The sequence below is a fragment of the Topomyia yanbarensis genome, chromosome 2 (assembly GCF_030247195.1).
Source record: "Topomyia yanbarensis strain Yona2022 chromosome 2, ASM3024719v1, whole genome shotgun sequence".
Lineage (NCBI taxonomy): Eukaryota > Metazoa > Arthropoda > Insecta > Diptera > Culicidae > Topomyia > Topomyia yanbarensis.
The window spans coordinates 305,919,137-305,938,317 of NC_080671.1; the positions used below are offsets into that span (position 1 = coordinate 305,919,137).

At 36.3% G+C, this 19,181-nt stretch overlaps 1 protein-coding gene across 1 annotated transcript in view; it reads left to right on the forward strand.

Moving 5' to 3' along the window:
- Nucleotides 1-19,181, forward strand: part of LOC131683494 (glypican-4) — a 99,661-nt gene that overhangs the window by 47,222 nt on the left and 33,258 nt on the right. Inside the window, exon 2 of the mRNA XM_058965521.1 lies at nucleotides 15,785-15,949. Within this exon, the coding sequence (XP_058821504.1) occupies nucleotides 15,785-15,949 (165 nt within the window). The remainder of the gene's footprint in view (nucleotides 1-15,784; nucleotides 15,950-19,181) is intronic.

The following is a 19,181-nucleotide window of genomic DNA, read 5'->3' on the forward strand; positions in this document are numbered from 1 at the left end:
GTCGGATTTTGGGTGTAGGGTTGTTAAATGGGTGTATCAGTCTGAGTACAATGAATGTTTTAGGAACGTTATTTCACAGCTGTCATTGACGTCAATACCTCAAGAATTGTCCGCCTTGCGAAAAGTAGAGGACCACTGATTGAAAGAGAAAAATATTTTCAACGGTACACTTATACAGCTTCAACATGTACGAAATGTGGTACTGATACAATACCAAAATCAAACCTTTCTAGATGAATTTATCCACCAGAGTATCATGAACCACTTTGTTGAAAATGATAATGTGTAAAGACACACACCGTGTACATGGAATATAGTGCAGTCGACATACGGCAACATGATTTCTCTCCTGCGCTGTGAGTGATTCACATAACATAATACGGTGAAGTTGTGTCCGCTGACGGCGCTGGTGGTTGAGTGGCAAGCGTAACCGCCACTCACGCCAGTGGGTTTGACTTCAATCCCAGCTCAGTCATTGATATTTTCCAGATGGTGGAGTCACCTCTCAGGCGTTGGTGATTGGTACTCAGCGCGGACAGTGGCTGAGGGGAAATAAAAAAGTGGTCTTATCCACGACTCTTGGAGGAATTCCTTTACCGGCATTGGTAATGGTTTTTCAAACCAAAACTAACATCAAGATTAACAACACCAGAATGTAAATTGCAATAAATTGTCCAATCAATGACAGCGGTTGAACCATCGGCGAATATTGAATCATCAGTGACTACAGCCAGTGCTTCTGTTTCAAAACAGAGATAGTAAGTAACTTCGAATATTTGTAACTTTGATTTCGATCGCAGATGGATCCCGGAACATTAATTTCAATGTGGTAACATTGCTTCAGCATACTCTTCATTCGGTAGCTCAATGACTAGATCAGCGGTTTGATAAACTACTTATGCTAGCTTCACATCAATCTTTACTTCACCGAACTGGCAATGATTCCGTCACTTTCTTTAAATTAATATTTTTACAGCAGCCGGTCTGTTTTTCGGCTGTCTGTGCTTTTCCGTTTTGATAATTAGTCGTTAGAACACGAGAGGAATGTTAGTCCGGACATATTCACACAATCCTGTTAAACTGTTTGAGCGTGTTCTGTATACATTCTTTGTTATGGAGTTGAAAGCGGCGCTATTCGGATTTTTTCAAACAACCACATCTCTCTCAATATGATGACTCACAACAATTAACATAAGATGATGGGATCCGGGCATTTGCAGATTTGCAGATTCCTGTTGCGTTGGATAAATAAAATAAGCACAAATAAAATTCGTATGCTAATTAATTAATAAAAATTCTTCTGCATTTTTTTTCTATTCGTTTCACAATCTTCTGCTTCAAACGTTTATAAAAACCACAATCTACTTTAAATGTAGCTCCATGTAATTGTCCATTTCATCGTTTCTTCTACACCTTTGCCTCCCTCGTCACGAAGGAGAAGATACCGGTTATAAGATTCAGTATCTCAAAAAGAACCATGGGAATAAAAATTCAATACTAATACAAACAAAGCGGCGAGGAATTTCGATTCAGTTTTTTTCCTCTCTTCACATCACACAATCCATTCATTATTTTCGTGGAGTTATTTCTCTCAGGGGCAGATCATGCTTTGCGGACCTACCTCGATTTGCCAGCCACACACGGGTGAATGTGCATATGCGGGGCGCACAAGAGAAAATGGACTTGAACTCGACCAAACAGGACCAGACAGGTAATAGGCCGAGGAAGAAATAAATTTAACCAAAGTACATTTATGAACGCATTTGCGCACCGCAAGAAAAGAGGGTTGGCAGTTTAACCTGGGAACTGCCCTCGCTTCGGCTACCCTACACTTAAATTCAATTTATTTGAATAAAAATCACAAATGGTTTCAATAGGGCACCTTATACGAGACCAGGTACTTACAAACGAGATGAAGATCGAGGTAATACCAATTCGCAGTATTGGTGTAGCCATTGATTCAACTTGTAATATTTGCATAATCATTGATTTAATAAGTACAATTAGTATTGAAAACTTAATTCGCTTTTTATGTAGGTATCAAAATAAATAGTTTGTGAGTCAGCCAGGAGCGGATTCAGAAAAAAAATTCGGAGGGGGTCCAAAATTTCGACTTTGAAATGTTCATTGTACAATACGTAATATGTAATACCCTCATTTAATTAAAATCAGTTTTGGTAATCGAATCTGGTTTGGAATGATTTTAAACTTAGAATGAATTTAAAATAGAAACTATTTTAAAATTTCTCAAGAAGTTAAAAAATTTCGGGGGGGGTCCGGACCCCCAGACCCTCCCCCTGGATCCGTCACTGGAGTCAGCTAATATTCAAGCGATTAATGTCTTTATTTTCGATAACTGTTATTTACGTCGATACTTAAGAAATGAAAGAGTATTGGGTGTACTTACAATGAAGTTGTACACGTTATATGTCCAAAAGTTTCGATTTCGGTATTCGATCTACCACTTCTTGTAAAAATAGAATTTAATGAACAGCTTTTCGTTTTCATACACTTTAATTCAGTATGAACTGAATTTGATATTTATAACTGAAGTGCAATTTATTAAAATTTTTTTTGTGAAATACAATTTATGCATAGAAAATAATATACCTCTACGTTTCATTTTAAAAAAAAACTAGTTACAGAACAAAATGAATCTATTTACGGAAATTATTAAATGAAATATTATACTGGTGAAGCTTTCGGCACGATATACCCGAACAAACGATCCACAGTTAATACGAATAACGGCTTGGTTAGCTGTGCAATTTTATAATGTTTGCCATTGCTTTTTTCAGCACCAGCCATATCGATGCACAAACCAAACGAAAATAACCTAATTGGCCATGGTCAATCAGTTGCTTTCTGTATGCCTTTCCCACCGGGAGTATTTTTACTCTGCTACCCTGCACAGCATACACGTGTAAGCAACGCTCATTCTTTTCCTTTTTTGGGATGCCGAAAAAATCTGTCGAGTAATTTAAATTCTTCAGTATAATAACTTTGCGGAAAAGTTCATAATTATTGTTTCCGCTTTACTTCATAATTTGGTTGTTTAACTGGAAGAATTATGTTTAGAATTGAATAAAGTTATTATGTTTTCACCTTTTTTAAGTTGTGCTTCTGTACTCATGCCTGCATAGAAAAACTTGTTGATGTAATGTCAATTCCCCGATAGCATTTGATAATGAACAATATCTATAGCTCTTTTCAAATATATTTAGGGTAAAGTGAAAATCCGACCGTTGGGTAAACACGACCCCCCATTTATTTAGAAAATCGGAAGCACTACGCGAACTAATATCAATGTTGTCGTGTAGAGCATCGAAAATAATCGTAATGGTGGCATGACAGCATTTTATTAGTCTACATTGAGGTGCTCAAACGACAATAAGTGTGTTTTTACAACTTTTGATTTGATTTTTGTGCATTATTGACTACAGGATAGATCAATTTGGTCCAACATTTTTCATATTTTTTTTTGATTACATCGTAATGAAAAATGACGCGGTGGGGCAAATCCGACCTCTAAATAGTGGGGTAAATCCGACCGCTTTTTTGTTAAGAAAATGTTAATCAAATTGAAATATAATTTTATTGTTCTTATTTATTTATTTTTTGCATAATTGTTCATAATTACAAACGAAAGACATACAAACGTGAGGAATATAGCATTCGTCGAGCAATTGTTCCGATGCGAATGGAAATATCTTTACGTGCTACTCCTCGTGATTTTGACATTCCAAGTTTGACGTTGAATTCCATTTTCTTCATGTTACAATTCAATAACATAACATTCATTAATTTATCATTGAAAAATCATAAAATTTGGGTAATATCTGAAATAAATCAACCAAAACCATATGCGGTCGGGTTTACCCCATCATTTTTGAAAATAGCAAAAATGAATTTTTCCTAAAGCGCTTGTATCTCAAAATTTTCCCAAAATACGAATATAATGCTATACATAGAAGTCTAACCTTTAATTTGGTATATAAAACGACTTGGTCCGATGTAAAATGAGCATTTTACAGTCAAAACCATTTACTAGGTCGGATTTGCCCCACCCCACCCCTAATATTAACAAATTCGGAGTAATAAATACTGAAACTGTTTTCACGTATCATAGGTTTAAAACGAAGAAATTTTTGAAAACAAAATACTTTAATGAACGAGGGAAGAGCGTAGCGTAATTGATAAGACGATTATCTTGTCTTGCCGTGTTTTACTGCACTGACTTCTGATACCAGCGGTCGTTTAAGCGTCTCAAATATAAATATTTATATATTATTATCTAACCAACTATTTGTAACAAATTTTAATCTTTTTGACATGTAACAAATTATTAACACTCGGAATACCAAGGGGGTAAAAAAAATGGGAACGCTTACTTTGACCGGTCATATCTCAGCCGTTACATAATCGATTTTAAATCTGTCTTCACCAATAGAAAGATATGTCTTTTGTGAATACGTCAAATTAAAAAAATAATAGAATAGAGTTGTCTGCCGTAAGTTACAGTAAAAAGAGTATAACAAAGTCAGTGAGAAAAAAAATGGGAACACTTCTTTGACTTGCCATATCTTAGCTGTTTGCTCACCAATTTTAATGCTTTCTTCACCATTGGATAGGTAAATCTTTTATAAAAACAGTGAACAAAGAATAATGGAAATCAAATTTGTATATCTGAAGTAATTGTAAAAACAGTAATTGAGAGTCAGTACAGACGAAATGAGTTTTTCTGTTCAAACAATCGTATCACGACCGTTTGTCAACCAATTTCAATTTTTCTTACACCAATGCAATCCTTAGAGCTTCTAGACTTGTAATATATGCAATAAATAGTAGATTTTCAAAAATTACTATACTTTTTCGAGTTTTTAGGAGATAGGATTTTTACAATGTACGTGTCATACGGTTGATTGAAATTCTTTGCGACTTGTTAGTTTTACGGTTTGAAAATTACAAATCATACATGGATATTATTATATCAAAATGTTTGCACGAACGTGGAGAACCACAACATTGTATGTAAGTTACTAAATAATAGAGTGTATTAGGACGATTCAGTAAATACGAAGAAGTTCAGAATTTTAAAATATTCGTCATATAACTTCAAATTTGAAGCGATGACCTATACATTTTAATACACCAATCGATTGTAATTGATGGCGGCTACAATTTCTGAAAAAAAAACACATTTTTATATTTTCTCAAAAAATAGCCAAAAGTACGTAGAACTACAGTAATTTCATTTAGGTGACAAATAGCTTCAAGTATTCAAAGCTATCACCTATGCAATTTATACACCAATCGATTGTAATTGATTTTGGCTACAATTTCTGAAAGAACATATTTTTATATTTTCTCAAAAAATAGCCAAAAATACGTACAAGTACAGAAATTTCATTTAGTGGGTAAATAACGTCGAATTCTAAGGGATGATTTATACTTTTTATACACCAATCGATTGTAATTGATGGCGGCTACAATTTTTGAAAGAACACATTTTTATATTTTCTCAAAAAATAGAAAAAAATACGTAGAAGTACCGAAATTTGATGCAGTTGGCAAATAAGGTCAAATTCAAAGTGATGGCCTACACTTTTATATATATACCAATCGATTGTAATTGATTTCGGCTACAATTGTTGCAAGATAAACTTTTCATATTTTCCCAACAAAAAACGACAAAAATACGTAGAAGTACAGAAATTTCGTCTGATTGGCACATAACTACAAATTTCCGTACTTCTACGTATTTTTGGCTAATTTTTGAGAAAATATAAACAATTGTTCTATCAGAAATTGTAGCCGCCATCAATTACAATAGATTGGTGTATAAATAGTGTAGGTCATCACTTTTAATTTGCAGTTATTTGCCAATCAAACGAAATTTCTGTATTTCTACGTATTTTTGTCGTTTTTTTAAGAAAATATAAAAAGTTTATCTTGCAACAATTGTAGCCGAAATCAATTACAATCGATTGGTATATATAAAAGTGTAGTCATCACTTTGAATTTGACCTTATTTGCCAACTAAATCAAATTTCCGTACTTCTACGTATTTTGTCTATTTTTTGAGAAAATATAAAAATGTGTTTTTTTCAGAAATTGTAGCCGCCATCAATTACAATCGATTGGTGTATAAAAAAGTATAAATGATCCTTTAAAATTCGACGTTACTTACCCACTAAATGAAATTTCTGTGCTTATTCGTATTTTTGGCTATTTTTTAGAAAATATAAAAATATGTTCTTTCAGAAATTTGTAGCCAAAATCAATTACAATCGATGGGTGTATAAATTGCATAGATGATAGCTTTGAATACTTGAAGTTATTTGTCAACTAAATGAAATTACTGTAGTTCTACGTACTTTTGGCTATTTTTGAGAAAATACAAAAATCGTTCTTCCAGAAATTGTAACCAAAATCAATTATAATCGATTGGTATATAAAAAGGTATAGGCCATCACCTTGAATTCGACGTTATTTCCAACTAAATGAAATTTCTGTACTTCTACGTACTTTTGGCTATTTTTTGAGAAAATATAAAAATGTGTTTTTTCAGAAATTGTAGCCGCCATCAATTACAATCGACTGGTGTATTAAAATGTATAGGTCATCGCTTCAAATTTAAAGTTATATGACGAATATTTTAAAATTCTGAACTTCTTCGTATTTACTGAATCGTCCTAACACACTCTATTATTTAGTAACTTACATACAATAATGTGTTTCTCCACGTTCGTGCAAAAATTTTGATATAATAATATCCATGTATAATATGTAAAACTATTGAGTAAACAGGTAATTTTCAAACCGTAAAACTAACAAGTCGCAAAGAATTTCAATCAACCGTATGACACGTACATTGTAAAAATCCTATCTCCTAAAAACTCGAAAAAGTATAGTAATTTTTGAAAATCTACTATTTATTGCATATATTACAAGTCTAGAAGCTCTAAGGATTGCATTGGTGTAAGGAAAATTGAAATTGGTTGACAAACGGTCGTGATACGATTGTTTGAACAGAAAAACTCATTTCGTCTGTACTGACTCTCAATTACTGTTTTTACAATTACTTCAGATATACAAATTTGATTTCCATTATTCTTTGTTCACTGTTTTTAAAAAAGATTTACCTATCCAATGGTGAAGAAAGCATTAAAATTGGTGAGCAAACAGCTAAGATATGGCAAGTCAAAGAAGTGTTCCCATTTTTTTCTCACTGACTTTGTTATACTCTTTTTACTGTAACTTACGGCAGACAACTCTATTCTATTATTTTTTTAATTTGACGTATTCACAAAAGACATATCTTTCTATTGGTGAAGACAGATTTAAAATCGATTATGTAACGGCTGAGATATGACCGGTCAAAGTAAGCGTTCCCATTTTTTTAGACCCCCTTGGTAGTCCGCGTAACTTTTTACCCCCTTGGTATTCCGAGTGTTAAAGTTACCTAGATTAAATTTCAACAAACGGACATGCCGAATAAGCCGCTTCTTAAAAAAGGGCACCACATCTTAAAATATACAATATTCAGAAAATCCATAAGTCAAAACTCAAATATTTCAGCTGTTGAACAATTCAAATTGTTTTTACAATACTATGAATGTGCCTATTTTATCGAAAAATTGCATTTAAAATAATGAAAAACGAAGGCGTATTACCAAAGTCATAGAAAAACGAATAACATTCAGAAAATTTGGAACGCTTACTTTATATGGCTTTTCTTTATCATTAAACTTGCAATAGCATTTAAAATGTACTTTTGTTATAAACAATCATTGGGAAGAATATTTTAAAGAAACTTGTAGCAATTTGTTACATGGGGTTAGCGGGAGTCTTTTTTGGACAATTTTTGTGATATATGGCTTATGAACGGTCCCATACATGTTATTCAGCCGGAATAGATTGTCTATGACTCAAATGTGATTCGCTATTTGAGGAAAATGCATGCGTTGAATGCAATTTATTGTTCTATGAACGAGATTAAGTTATACAATTTGATCAATACAGTCCATGGCCGGTACATTTCTGTCAGTGGTGTCAAATGAGAAAAAATGTTCGGTGCACATCTCACCAACAGGTTGCTCTAGGCATTTACGGAAAATGTCGGAAAGACTACATACCAGCTACCTATACATATAGTCAGGCTATTTGAGGTCTACAAAAGTGCTATAGAAAACCACATTCAAAGTGTAATGAAGACATAATGACCGCGATTGATCAATCTGCGGTTTGTTATGTGAAGAGGAAGAAAAAGCAAAGTTCACATAAGAGATACGCTCCTTTTTACTTAGCGTTCGTCCATTATATCCATTATTTGTGAGACACCACGTCATCGCGATCTTAAATTGATTTTTATATTTCAATTAACGTTTTAATGGATACCAGCAATCAATGAGCGATAAATAGCTTGCTTATATCATGTTCACTTCCCAACATCCAAAGAGGACTATCGTTCCACTGAGTGTACGTTATTGTTCCTAATGTACGACTTTGAACAGAAGGTACCTTGTCCGATCTCCTCAGATTGAGTTTTTTGAATACATATAAAGCTCTTTGGTGGAGCTATGCGTAAGCATAGTGCGATATTCGTGTCGATTGACTACATAACCTATCATATTTTTGGATCGTTCCAGGAAACATATTGAACATCAGTTAATGGATATCCCCGCCCGCAAATAAAACTGTTTGTTCGTACAGTCAACTAGCCAGCCGTAAACCATGCGACGTCTGGTGTCTATCGTAATAAAATAATGTCTATTGAAAGTCTAACTTGCTTTGCCCTGATTATGGTTGTCTTTTCTTTACCTGTATAGTGGTAATACCGTTTTTATATGAAAGAACCCATCATGAGTCATTTCCCCGAATAAAAATTCTGGGTGATCCAACTGCATCGTAGGAGTCTGGCATTTCCTGGATTTTCTCACACGGTGCGCCAAAGATCTCACACAATCGAAGAAGTGCCGAAAGCGACAGAAAGAAGGCAAACATGTTACGTTTATCAGTAGTTTGCTTTGTCGGCCGACCCGGCATTTTTTAAAGGGCTGCTGTTCTGTCGACCTTTTCCGATCTTCTTTGTAATTATTGAAAAATCTCTGCCTTGGCTTTGTTGCATCCAATTGATGCGATTATTCACTGCAGAAAATGTGTAGACTGGTTTTTATTAAAATGATAACTTAAGATTTTACTCAGATTATCGAATATTTTTTTCAGCCTTTTAATAACACGGCAGGATAAAAATGAATATCAATCTGTGTCGCCCGTAGTATTTTTTTAATAAATAGACCAAAAGCTTCAAATATTCAAATATTATAGTCAATCTTTTTTTTGCGAAACCCACCTCGATTTGGTTTTGCACTGTCAAATTCTACCAAAAATTGGATCTTGGCCCTCTTGAGACTTTTGACTCTATTACATTCACCGTAGTGTTACATTCACTGCATAGTGCCGTGCTTTGCAAATCAAAATACTCACCACTTCCCTGTCACTGTAAACTGTTTTTGAACGGCGTTGTCGGCTTGATTATATTTTGAATATTATTTCCATGTTTGAGTGGCACACATATTTTGAATATTATTTCCATTTCCAGAATACACAAATGAGCAAGCGACGTCGGCGGGGGAAGTGGCAGGCGAAATGGTTTGAAGTAAACTTTTCCCAAGTAGTGGTACATATCACACTTGCATCCCTAGACAATCGCTTGCCATAAAAATAAAGGATAGAAAAGACGGTTTTTGATTGAGGCTCAGCCCATCTTTATTTTATTCTGTTTATTAATGTGTAAAGTCCCATAATGAAAAACACGCGAAATTACAAATGTGCTAGCATACGCGACATACGTAACATACAAGCGATCTAGCTTTTCGCGATAATACAAATCCGCTCGCAAATGTAATCATTCACGCACACTTACGCCTATGATCTCGCAATCATGAAATCCTCCAGATGATTAAGGGGTTACTCCACTGTATACTATAGCTCCAGTTAGATAACTCAAAAAAAATAATGAGCGCAATATAATCCACCGGAGATCTCATTTCTGACAAAAATGTATATGTTATGACTGTTATGCTTTATTGGGCAGTATAGGCAAGTTATGCTAGAAAACTTATGCATTCGAGTTGTTCGATTTTGTGAGAATTATGTATGAGAGTTTGTAGTTATTTGTTCTGAATCTCGTCGAGTAGCGTACTGTCTACGTACAGATTGAATGGAGGTAGCTATATTTAATGGTTGAATACGTGGATTTGACTTCTTATTCTTAGATAGGTTGCGAAGGATTTTAGCATTGAAAATGCTTTACTCTATTATATAGGGGCTGGGGCTAGGTGTAAAACTAAAATCTGATGTCGAACAGCGTCACGAAAATGTGGCATAATTTTTAATTACTGTAGCGTTGTTAATTGTTGATGGATTTGCGTCATTTATACACTAATCAATTCAGAGAAGTTCAACTTAAAAATTAGTTGCAACTATAAATTGGTATTTCAACTGTACACTATTGAAAAATCCGTATTATTGTAAAAATATTAAGAAAATGTAAGAAAACAGACAAAGTTTTCGCTTACGTTTTGTTGATTGTTGCTGGATTTTCATAATTCGAACACCAATCGATTCTAAAAATTGCCAGTAACAAATTGTTATCAAATTTATCTGTGTATTTTATTAGCACATCATTGAAAAATCCGTAAATATGGAATAAATAGGGATAAACGTATACAATTTTCACAAATTTGCGCAAGACTTTCCCTAACACGGACCTCATCTCGACATTCATTCTAAGCATTCTATACATTCCATCGCTTGATATAAAAGGAATATTTTTGACCGAATTTCTTCATTGACATGCCTGTTCTACTGGCAGAACCAGATAGATTATCGCTACTGTTGCTTGTAGGATAGCTGTTAGATCTTTTATTTGACACGAGCTACAGAAGGGGAACGTTTATCTGTCCGCTGGAAGGATTTTGTTCGTAGTTCCAAATGACGATGGAGGAACAGAAGCGAGATGGCGAATTGCTGGTTCATACCGTTAATTATAGTCGTGCCGGCAAGGCTCAAATCGTTCCATAGGATTTTCGTCCGTAACCCAAAACATGGTTATTAGCAAACCGTCCTTATTAGGACGAATATATAATGGAAAAAGAATTCAATTAGAAAATTCCTTTAATTAACTTGTATTAAGTTTGTGCTTGTCAATTCTGTTCCTTTACCAGTGAATTTTAATATAAGCAAATATTCAAAATAATAATCCCCGATGATTTCTGCAAAACCTTCAAGAAAATTAGTGAATGTGACAACCCTGACACTAAGCGAAAGCCACACCAAAAATGATGCATTTTCAATGTGACAGCGGTCGTGTCTTGTACACAGCCCTTTAATTTTTTAAATTAACCACTGAGCTTTGTTAAGCGATGAATTTTTTTTAAACTAGCACAATATTTATTCTGTAGAGGTCTTGAAGCAAAGTAGTATAAATAATCAAGACGAAATATTTTTCATTTAACAAGACGAAATATTGTTCATTTAACACGTAGACAGAAAAACCTTATTTTTTCCAACAAAGTGCCAAAGTCATTTTCTCTTGTTTCGAACAGCACTATAATAATTTAAACATCATACATAATCAGTGACAATTGTCAATCAAATTAAGCGATTTAATGGTTGTACGCTATGTGACCACCCAGATTACTTAAAAATCAATCAATGTTTCATTACAATCTTTATAACGGCTTTTAGCAGTAGTCCGCAGGTATAAGTTCGTGAATGGGAATATTTCAATTCAGCTCACGGCAAGGGGTAGTTCCGGTACCAGCATCGTCCAGCCATGAAATAGCGAAGTGCTTGGTTCTTTCAAGTGTCAAAAAAGTGTTCTACTGTAAAATTGAGGGGTGCATTGATGGCTATCCAACACTTCATTGCGCTTTAAATTTGTTCAGTTTCATGGCGTGATAATTATTGACTTAACGCAGCTCTCCCGTAAATATAACAATAAATCGTAATAAACACTCATTGAGAGCTAACCCACACACCAAGCGTGTCCAATGATGATTTGTGGGCATTTAATGCTATGTATGTACCTATCATGTATTTCGATTTCCTTTTAAGCTTCCTCTTCTCTAGATCGGATTCTAGGCCGGTACGTTTTGATGTATTTCTGTCGGCCATTGTACCTGGGAAATCCTGTATTGGGTTCACCTTGCTGTCGTGTTAGTAAGTAGTAACTTAAAAACAAATTTACTGAGATTTCTAACATATTCACATTGAAATTGCGAATAGAGCAAAACAAAAATTTCACTGTGACAGAATAGTAATTTTATAATAATTTACAGTCTAATGAAATGCAATAATACAAAAACAAAAACGTTTTTACAATGTATTTCAATGTGAAGTCGATTTTTGTATTGAAAAGGGGGAGATGATTTTATGATGATCTAATATTCATTTTCATTATTATTTTTGTTGGTCTGTAAAAATATTTGTTTCAACATTTTTGTTTGCAAATAAACTGGAGTTAATCCAAAATACAATATTGTAACTATTATAGGTAGTTGTATGTTTGTTCAAAGGGTATATTTCATTCTATATTTCTATTCGGGAAAGCATTTATAAAGCTTAACTTACCTTACCGTTTAGGCTAGAGCCTTGTTGTCTCTTGCTGTATGCAGAAGCCGTCTCCACTCCACTCGGTCTATTCCTGCGTGTCGCCAGCATCGCAGTCTTCGAAGGGTCCGCAGGTCTATCTGGTCGATCCACCATGCTCGCTGTGCGCCCCGTCTTCTTGTTTCTGTAGGGTCGCCCTCAAGAACCATCTTCACCGGGTCGTCGTTCGACATTCTCACGACGTGTCCAGCCCACCGCAAACGTCCTATTTTTGCGGTATGCGCGATGGATGGTTCTTCCAGCAGTTGATGGAACTCATGGTTCATTCGCCTGCGCCACGTTCCGTCTTCCATCTGCACGCCACTGTAGATGGTACGCAACACCTTTGGAACATAGTCCAGGTCTCGTGGCCGTAGAGGACCACCGGTCTAATCAGCATCTTGTAGATAATCAACTTTGTGCGGCGGCGACACGGCCGGAGCGTCCTCCGGAGTCCAAAGTAGGCACGATTTCTCGCCAAGATCCGTCTCGGAATTTCTTTGCTGGTATCATTGTAGACGGTTACCAGTGAGCCCAAATACACGAATTCGTCGACCATCTCGATTTGGTCACCGTCAATCCGAACTCGGGATGGGAGGTTCACGTTGTCGTCTCTAGAACCTCTTCCTCTCATGTATTTTGTCCTCGAAACGTTGATGGCAAGTCCAATCCTGATGGCTTCAGCTTTCAGTCTGATGTACGTTTCCGACATCGCCTCAAAGTTCCGTGCCATTATGTCAATGTCGTCGGCGAAGCCAAGAAGCTGGACGGACTTCCTGAAGATCGTGCCACCCGTGTCTATCCCCGCTCTCCTTATTACACCTTCTAATGCAGGCACGATAGACCTTGCCGTAACCATCTTCGAGATTCAAAGGGACTCGAGAGTGTCCCTGATACTCGAACAACGCATATCACCCGATCCATCATCGATTTGACTAATCGTGTTAGCTTATCCGGAAAACCGTACTGGTGCATTATCTGCCATAGCTGATCTCGATCGATTGTGTCATACGCCGATTTGAAGTCGATGCACAAATGATGTATGAGCACGTTGTATTCGCGGCGCTTCTGCAGAAGCTGCCGAATCGCGAATATTTGCTCCGTGGTGGCGCGGGAATCCATGAATCCCGCTTGGTTGTGCCCCACGAACTCCCTAGCAAATGGTGACAATCGGCGACAAAGAATTTGGGAGAGGACCTTGTAGGCGGCGCTAAGTAGTGTGATCGCGCGGTAGTTGCAGCAATCCAACTTGTCACCCTTTTTGTAGATTGAGCAAACGACACCCTCCATCCACTCCACCGGAAGAATCTCCTCCTCCCAAATTTTGGCGATTACCCAGTGCAGCGCTCTAGTGTTTCACCACCGTATTTTAATAGCTCGCTGAGTAGTTGATCTACACCGGCAGCTTTATTGTTTTTCAGCCGACCGATCTCCTCTTTGACTTCTTGGAGATCAGGGGCCGGCAGCCTATCGTCTTCTGCGCGTGCTCCAAGATCCGTTGCCATACCACCTTCGTCCTCTGCTGCTTCACCGTTGAGGTGCTCGTCATAGAACTGCTTCCACCTATTTATAAAGAAGTGGCACGATTATAACTGAGGCGCTTCTACTGAGATGCAGAAGAAATAAGAGATAAACAATGCATGCAATAAACGTTATCTCGAAGCGGCGCTGTTTAATTGTCGGTGCGATAGAAATATGCTGTTCGAATGCGATAATCATGTTTTATGGTTCAAGATAAAGTTAAAAAAGTCACATGCGAGTACAAGGTAATCGAACTTTTTCACGAAGTGACAAATTTTGCGCTAGGTTTTCGAATTTTATCGTTTACGTATCCCCAACATTTTTCTGAAATTTTCCCGTAATTGAAGAGGTTAATAATTTATTAATACTTCAATAGGCAAGGCTTATCGTGATTTCCGCAATTAAAGTACCCTTCCTCAGGCTGATTGTATTAATCGTATTGCAAATATCATCAATTAGTGTTACAGTTAGTGTATCAGTTGGAATAAACTTGTTATGCTAGTATCAATTATCAACCATTTATAACAGTCTAATCATAAATCTCCGCGTAACCTTTTCATGCCCAACTTTTTTCTATCACCTTCATGACTTCAAAACTGTTTTACCCTAAGACTCAATCGGCCCACCTCTGAGTTGATTCCTAGTCCCACCAGTACTTGCACCAAATTTGAAGCATATGGGATTGTATGAGATTTTTCGACAATTTACATGGAGAAAACCCACTATCTCGCATTATCACCGCTGTATGCATCGTATTATCACAGTAAATGAAAATAAGAAAGAAAATTAAATTGTCTACAACTTTGTCCAAGGCTGCTAGTCAATCAGGCTTTGTTAAAAGAAGTTATTAAACTTTTAACGAGGTGGGCATGGGGCCTAGCAGTGCTTGTGTATCAGTACTCGATTCCCACGAACTTTACATTTTTGTGAAGAATTGTAGGACATGGTGCGAGGCATGTTTCGATTGAAAAAATTACCGCATAGAGGGCCGCCAATACCAACTTTTCATAGAAGTGAGATAGAATCAGGTGGTCAAACTTCGTTATTTTATTTGCTTCTTAATTGATACCCATTATTTGCGATTTGTTGACTTTTGATATAATTGCGTTTATGCTCGTCTAATCGGCCATTGATGCAACCATCACCATTAGTTATTTTCGTCTCTTGTAGCCTTTGATAATTGTCAAAGTACCCCAAGAAATTGATGTACTTCGTGATGAGGACCGTTATTTTAAACCGAGAGCGCAGTGGACTTAAAAGATACTCAGGCGGTAAGCATAGTGTATATCGTAAGTCGCCTTATACGCAACTCACTCGGGCTCGATTCCCAACCTCGCACATAGAGTTTCAAATATTTTTAACCTCGAAAAGGAGGCAAAATCCCCGAAGGTTAAACCATCTATAATTTAAATGAGGAAAGATACACGGAGCGAGAGAGAAAATATATAAATTACATGACTACATCAAGTTTTAGGAAATAATAAATAACAATGTAATATGGCTAAGATTTTACTAGATTATATAAACTACATGCTTGTCTTTAATGTATAAACAGTGGTAATGAAATGCTAATTTAGTTGTTTTCTTTCTTTATGCCATTTTGCAGATAGGCCGCTACGATACTGTGATGTGCCACCTGGGGGGACCTGTTGCACGCACACTATCGAGAACAAACTCGCAGTGCATGCGAAAACTCTCTTGGAACGAAATACCAAAGACTCGATCACCAAGCTGTCCTCAGTATTGGGAATCCGGGCGCAAAAATTCAATGGTAGGTATATTGAATTGTATGATAAGCTCACCACCCAAAAAATAGTGTAGTAGGAAACAATCTGTATAAAAAATATATGTATCCGACGAAATATTGACCAGCATGAAGAAAAGTTTAGGCGTATGTACGGTCCCTCTGCACTAACCGGTTGTTGAGCACTGCAAGTATGGGACCACTCGAACCTGAAACAAATCACATATTCGCGACAAGAATATTAACGCCATACACAATTTTTAAACTTCCATAACAAAGACTGTTATACAAATTTAGTCTTTGAATAGACACAGCAGCTAAATGGTGACAGCTATTTAATCCAGAATACCGACCGACTTGCCTCTGTAGATAACGCACCGCGATCACTCACAAGAAGTGCTAATTAACTCCAGCCATTGAACTTGACCATAATCACGGGTTTCCCGGTATTCCTCCTACATGTCGTCCCATTTATTGCAACGTGATTCGGTCGAGCACAAAATATGAGAAGCTCGATAAAAAGTATCATGTATCCTCCAAAGCAGTTAATAAGATTTGACGGGTGGGTTCAGCAGCGGAGTTACCTTCTTGTATGTGTTGAACTGCCCCCATTATGTGTTGAAACACGACCCCCAACTGTGAACATTGGGTCTAATGTGTTAAGAAACCGCTTACGGGTGACATCAGATTAGCGATCTATCAAAACTGTTGATTGGAAGCCGAAGGGTTGGTAAATGTGTTCGTAATTGATATCTTTTTTTTTTCTGTGCGGTTGAGCACAAATTTAAATTACCTAAACATCTCTAGTATCTATGTATCATTGTTGGGAGCATGAATGTGCATAGCTTTAAACTTCAAGCTTCGTTTCCTGAATTTTCGAGACCACCGGTTATGTTCGTCAACCATAGTAATGTTTACCTCACCAGATAGTATTGATTTAGATGCGTGTATCGCCTTTATGCATACCAAGTTTATCATCCGTGGCTGGAGCTAGCATTTTATTTACGGAACGTATTATTAAACAAATAATAAACCCCAAAAAGGTTAAAGAAACATAAAACACAACGGTTTACCGCTCTGCGTCTGGAATGTTAGGATTGTCTATCATTTGAAAACTTACTAGGTTATAATCGTGAGAGAAATAGGCAGAAGCAGAAGGAACAAATTTTGAAGTAGGTAAGGTGATTTTCTTGTTTTGATCTTATTTTGGAGAATGGCCAACTATTGAGTTAATCACACTAGAGATGCACCGAATAGTACTATTCGGTTTTCAGCCGAATACCGAATATTTAATGTTTAATTATTCGGCGTATCGTATATTCGGCTTAAATTTAAATCGGCTGGTATTTGGCCCGAATATTCGGTGCATCTCTAGTATTTTGTATATATGTATTTTCTTTTATTTTGTTTCTTTTAAATATTTCATGAATATTAGACCATTACTTATCATATTCGGCCGAAAGTCGGTTTTTATTATTCGGCGTACCGTATATTCGGCATAAATCAAAATCGGCTGGTATTCGGCCCGAATATTCGGTCGACCGAATATTCGGTGCATCTCTAATCACAACAAGCGATGGCCTCCATATAATTTGGTCCGTTTCATAATAAATGTATAACAACAATAGCTACTTGAAAATTAAACTAATACACTAAACATTAAATAGCTGACGTTATTATAGCCAATGGCTTGGGATGTAGAGAACGTCAATAGGAAGACGGTTAAAATGGGCTCAATACCTTATATACCTCGCGACTTACGGTGAAAACAGAGAATGAGTGCATGTATGAGAACGTATGTGAAGCGGGATGATTAAAATAGTGGTGTGTGGTAGTTGTAAAGCAAATTTCATCGTAAAATTTAATTTATTTGTGTTTAAACTACCTGAGCTGGTAGTTGAGGTTGATGAATGATTTTCGTTCTAGTGTTCTACAGTTTTGCTTTTTTCAACACAGTATGGAGTGGTATGTACAGCTGGAGGTCTAAAAATAATCTCTGGTCTTGTTTATGTTGGTCAGAGATTAATTTGTAAGCGTGGAATTGCCTCATGTTGTTTACTTACATGAAACGAATGTGCTCCCACCTCCGTTATACATCCACCTTGCTTTTTATCGCTTGATACGATAACAGATTCCCATGCTGTATTTATGCAATGTTTAAAATTTTGAATAAAATACGCAATATTAGATCCTTACATCACTTTTCAGACACCCAATACACAATTGTCAATCATTCTCTACGCAACAATGCACGGAGAGACCATAGAACATTTTTATAGCTTTAACATAATGCACAAAAGCGCACTCATATACATGTTTACTATTTGCATTTGACCATCCCCAAACCCAGCCAAAGATATTCTGTCAAGACGACGCCATACCTAACACTGGAACTGGAACTACACATCATGATGTAGGTTGTCGAATACAGAAGATAATGCGACGGTGTGTAACTGCCATAACTAGCAAGTCGGGTAAAATTAAAATTTCAAGCGAACGTATCTTAACGATGTCGTCTCTGATTATGCCGTATTATATACCTGCCTACAGGATTGCAACAACTTGTTTGGTGGGCGAAACTTGACCACTCTATCGTGTTTTTATGTATCAGCCGTTTGTCGTATAAAAATTATCAGAGCCCGTGGATGAAAAGGAGGCGCCATATTTATAACAGAACCGGATTGATACTTAATCGAGAGCGTACAATCATAAGCTGAGGTATAGATGCACATTTTCAGGAATTTGACCTCCGCTATATTCTAGGCGAACTTCCCTTATAGCTATATGATAAGGTAAAGTAGAATATATTTCCTATCCAGTAAGATATGATTGAAGCTAGGATAAACAAGAATCGTAGGGTGGGTGCTCCTATAGTTGAGGTGTACCAATAGTTGCAGTAGTGGGTTATACGCCTAACTAAGGTACCAACCATCAACAAATATTTTTTTATCGATTCATCGCACTAAAATTATGCGACAATAAAACTGTTATCCTTGAAATTTGCTCAAATAACTATTGAAAAAATGATTTTCTTAGAATTTTGAGCTCCCTTGCACCTATAGTTGATGTAGTGTACCTATAGTTGCAAGTCCCGTAAGAAAGCAATGGGATTTGCAACAATAGGAACCGAAATTAGCGATTGCACCACTATTGGTACATGTGTTCCTATAGTGGTACAAGCGGTTTTGAATACATAAATTTGTTATTAAGCCATCTTTATATTTTTCCTATGAAGTAGGGACTGAAAGCTTTCGTTTAG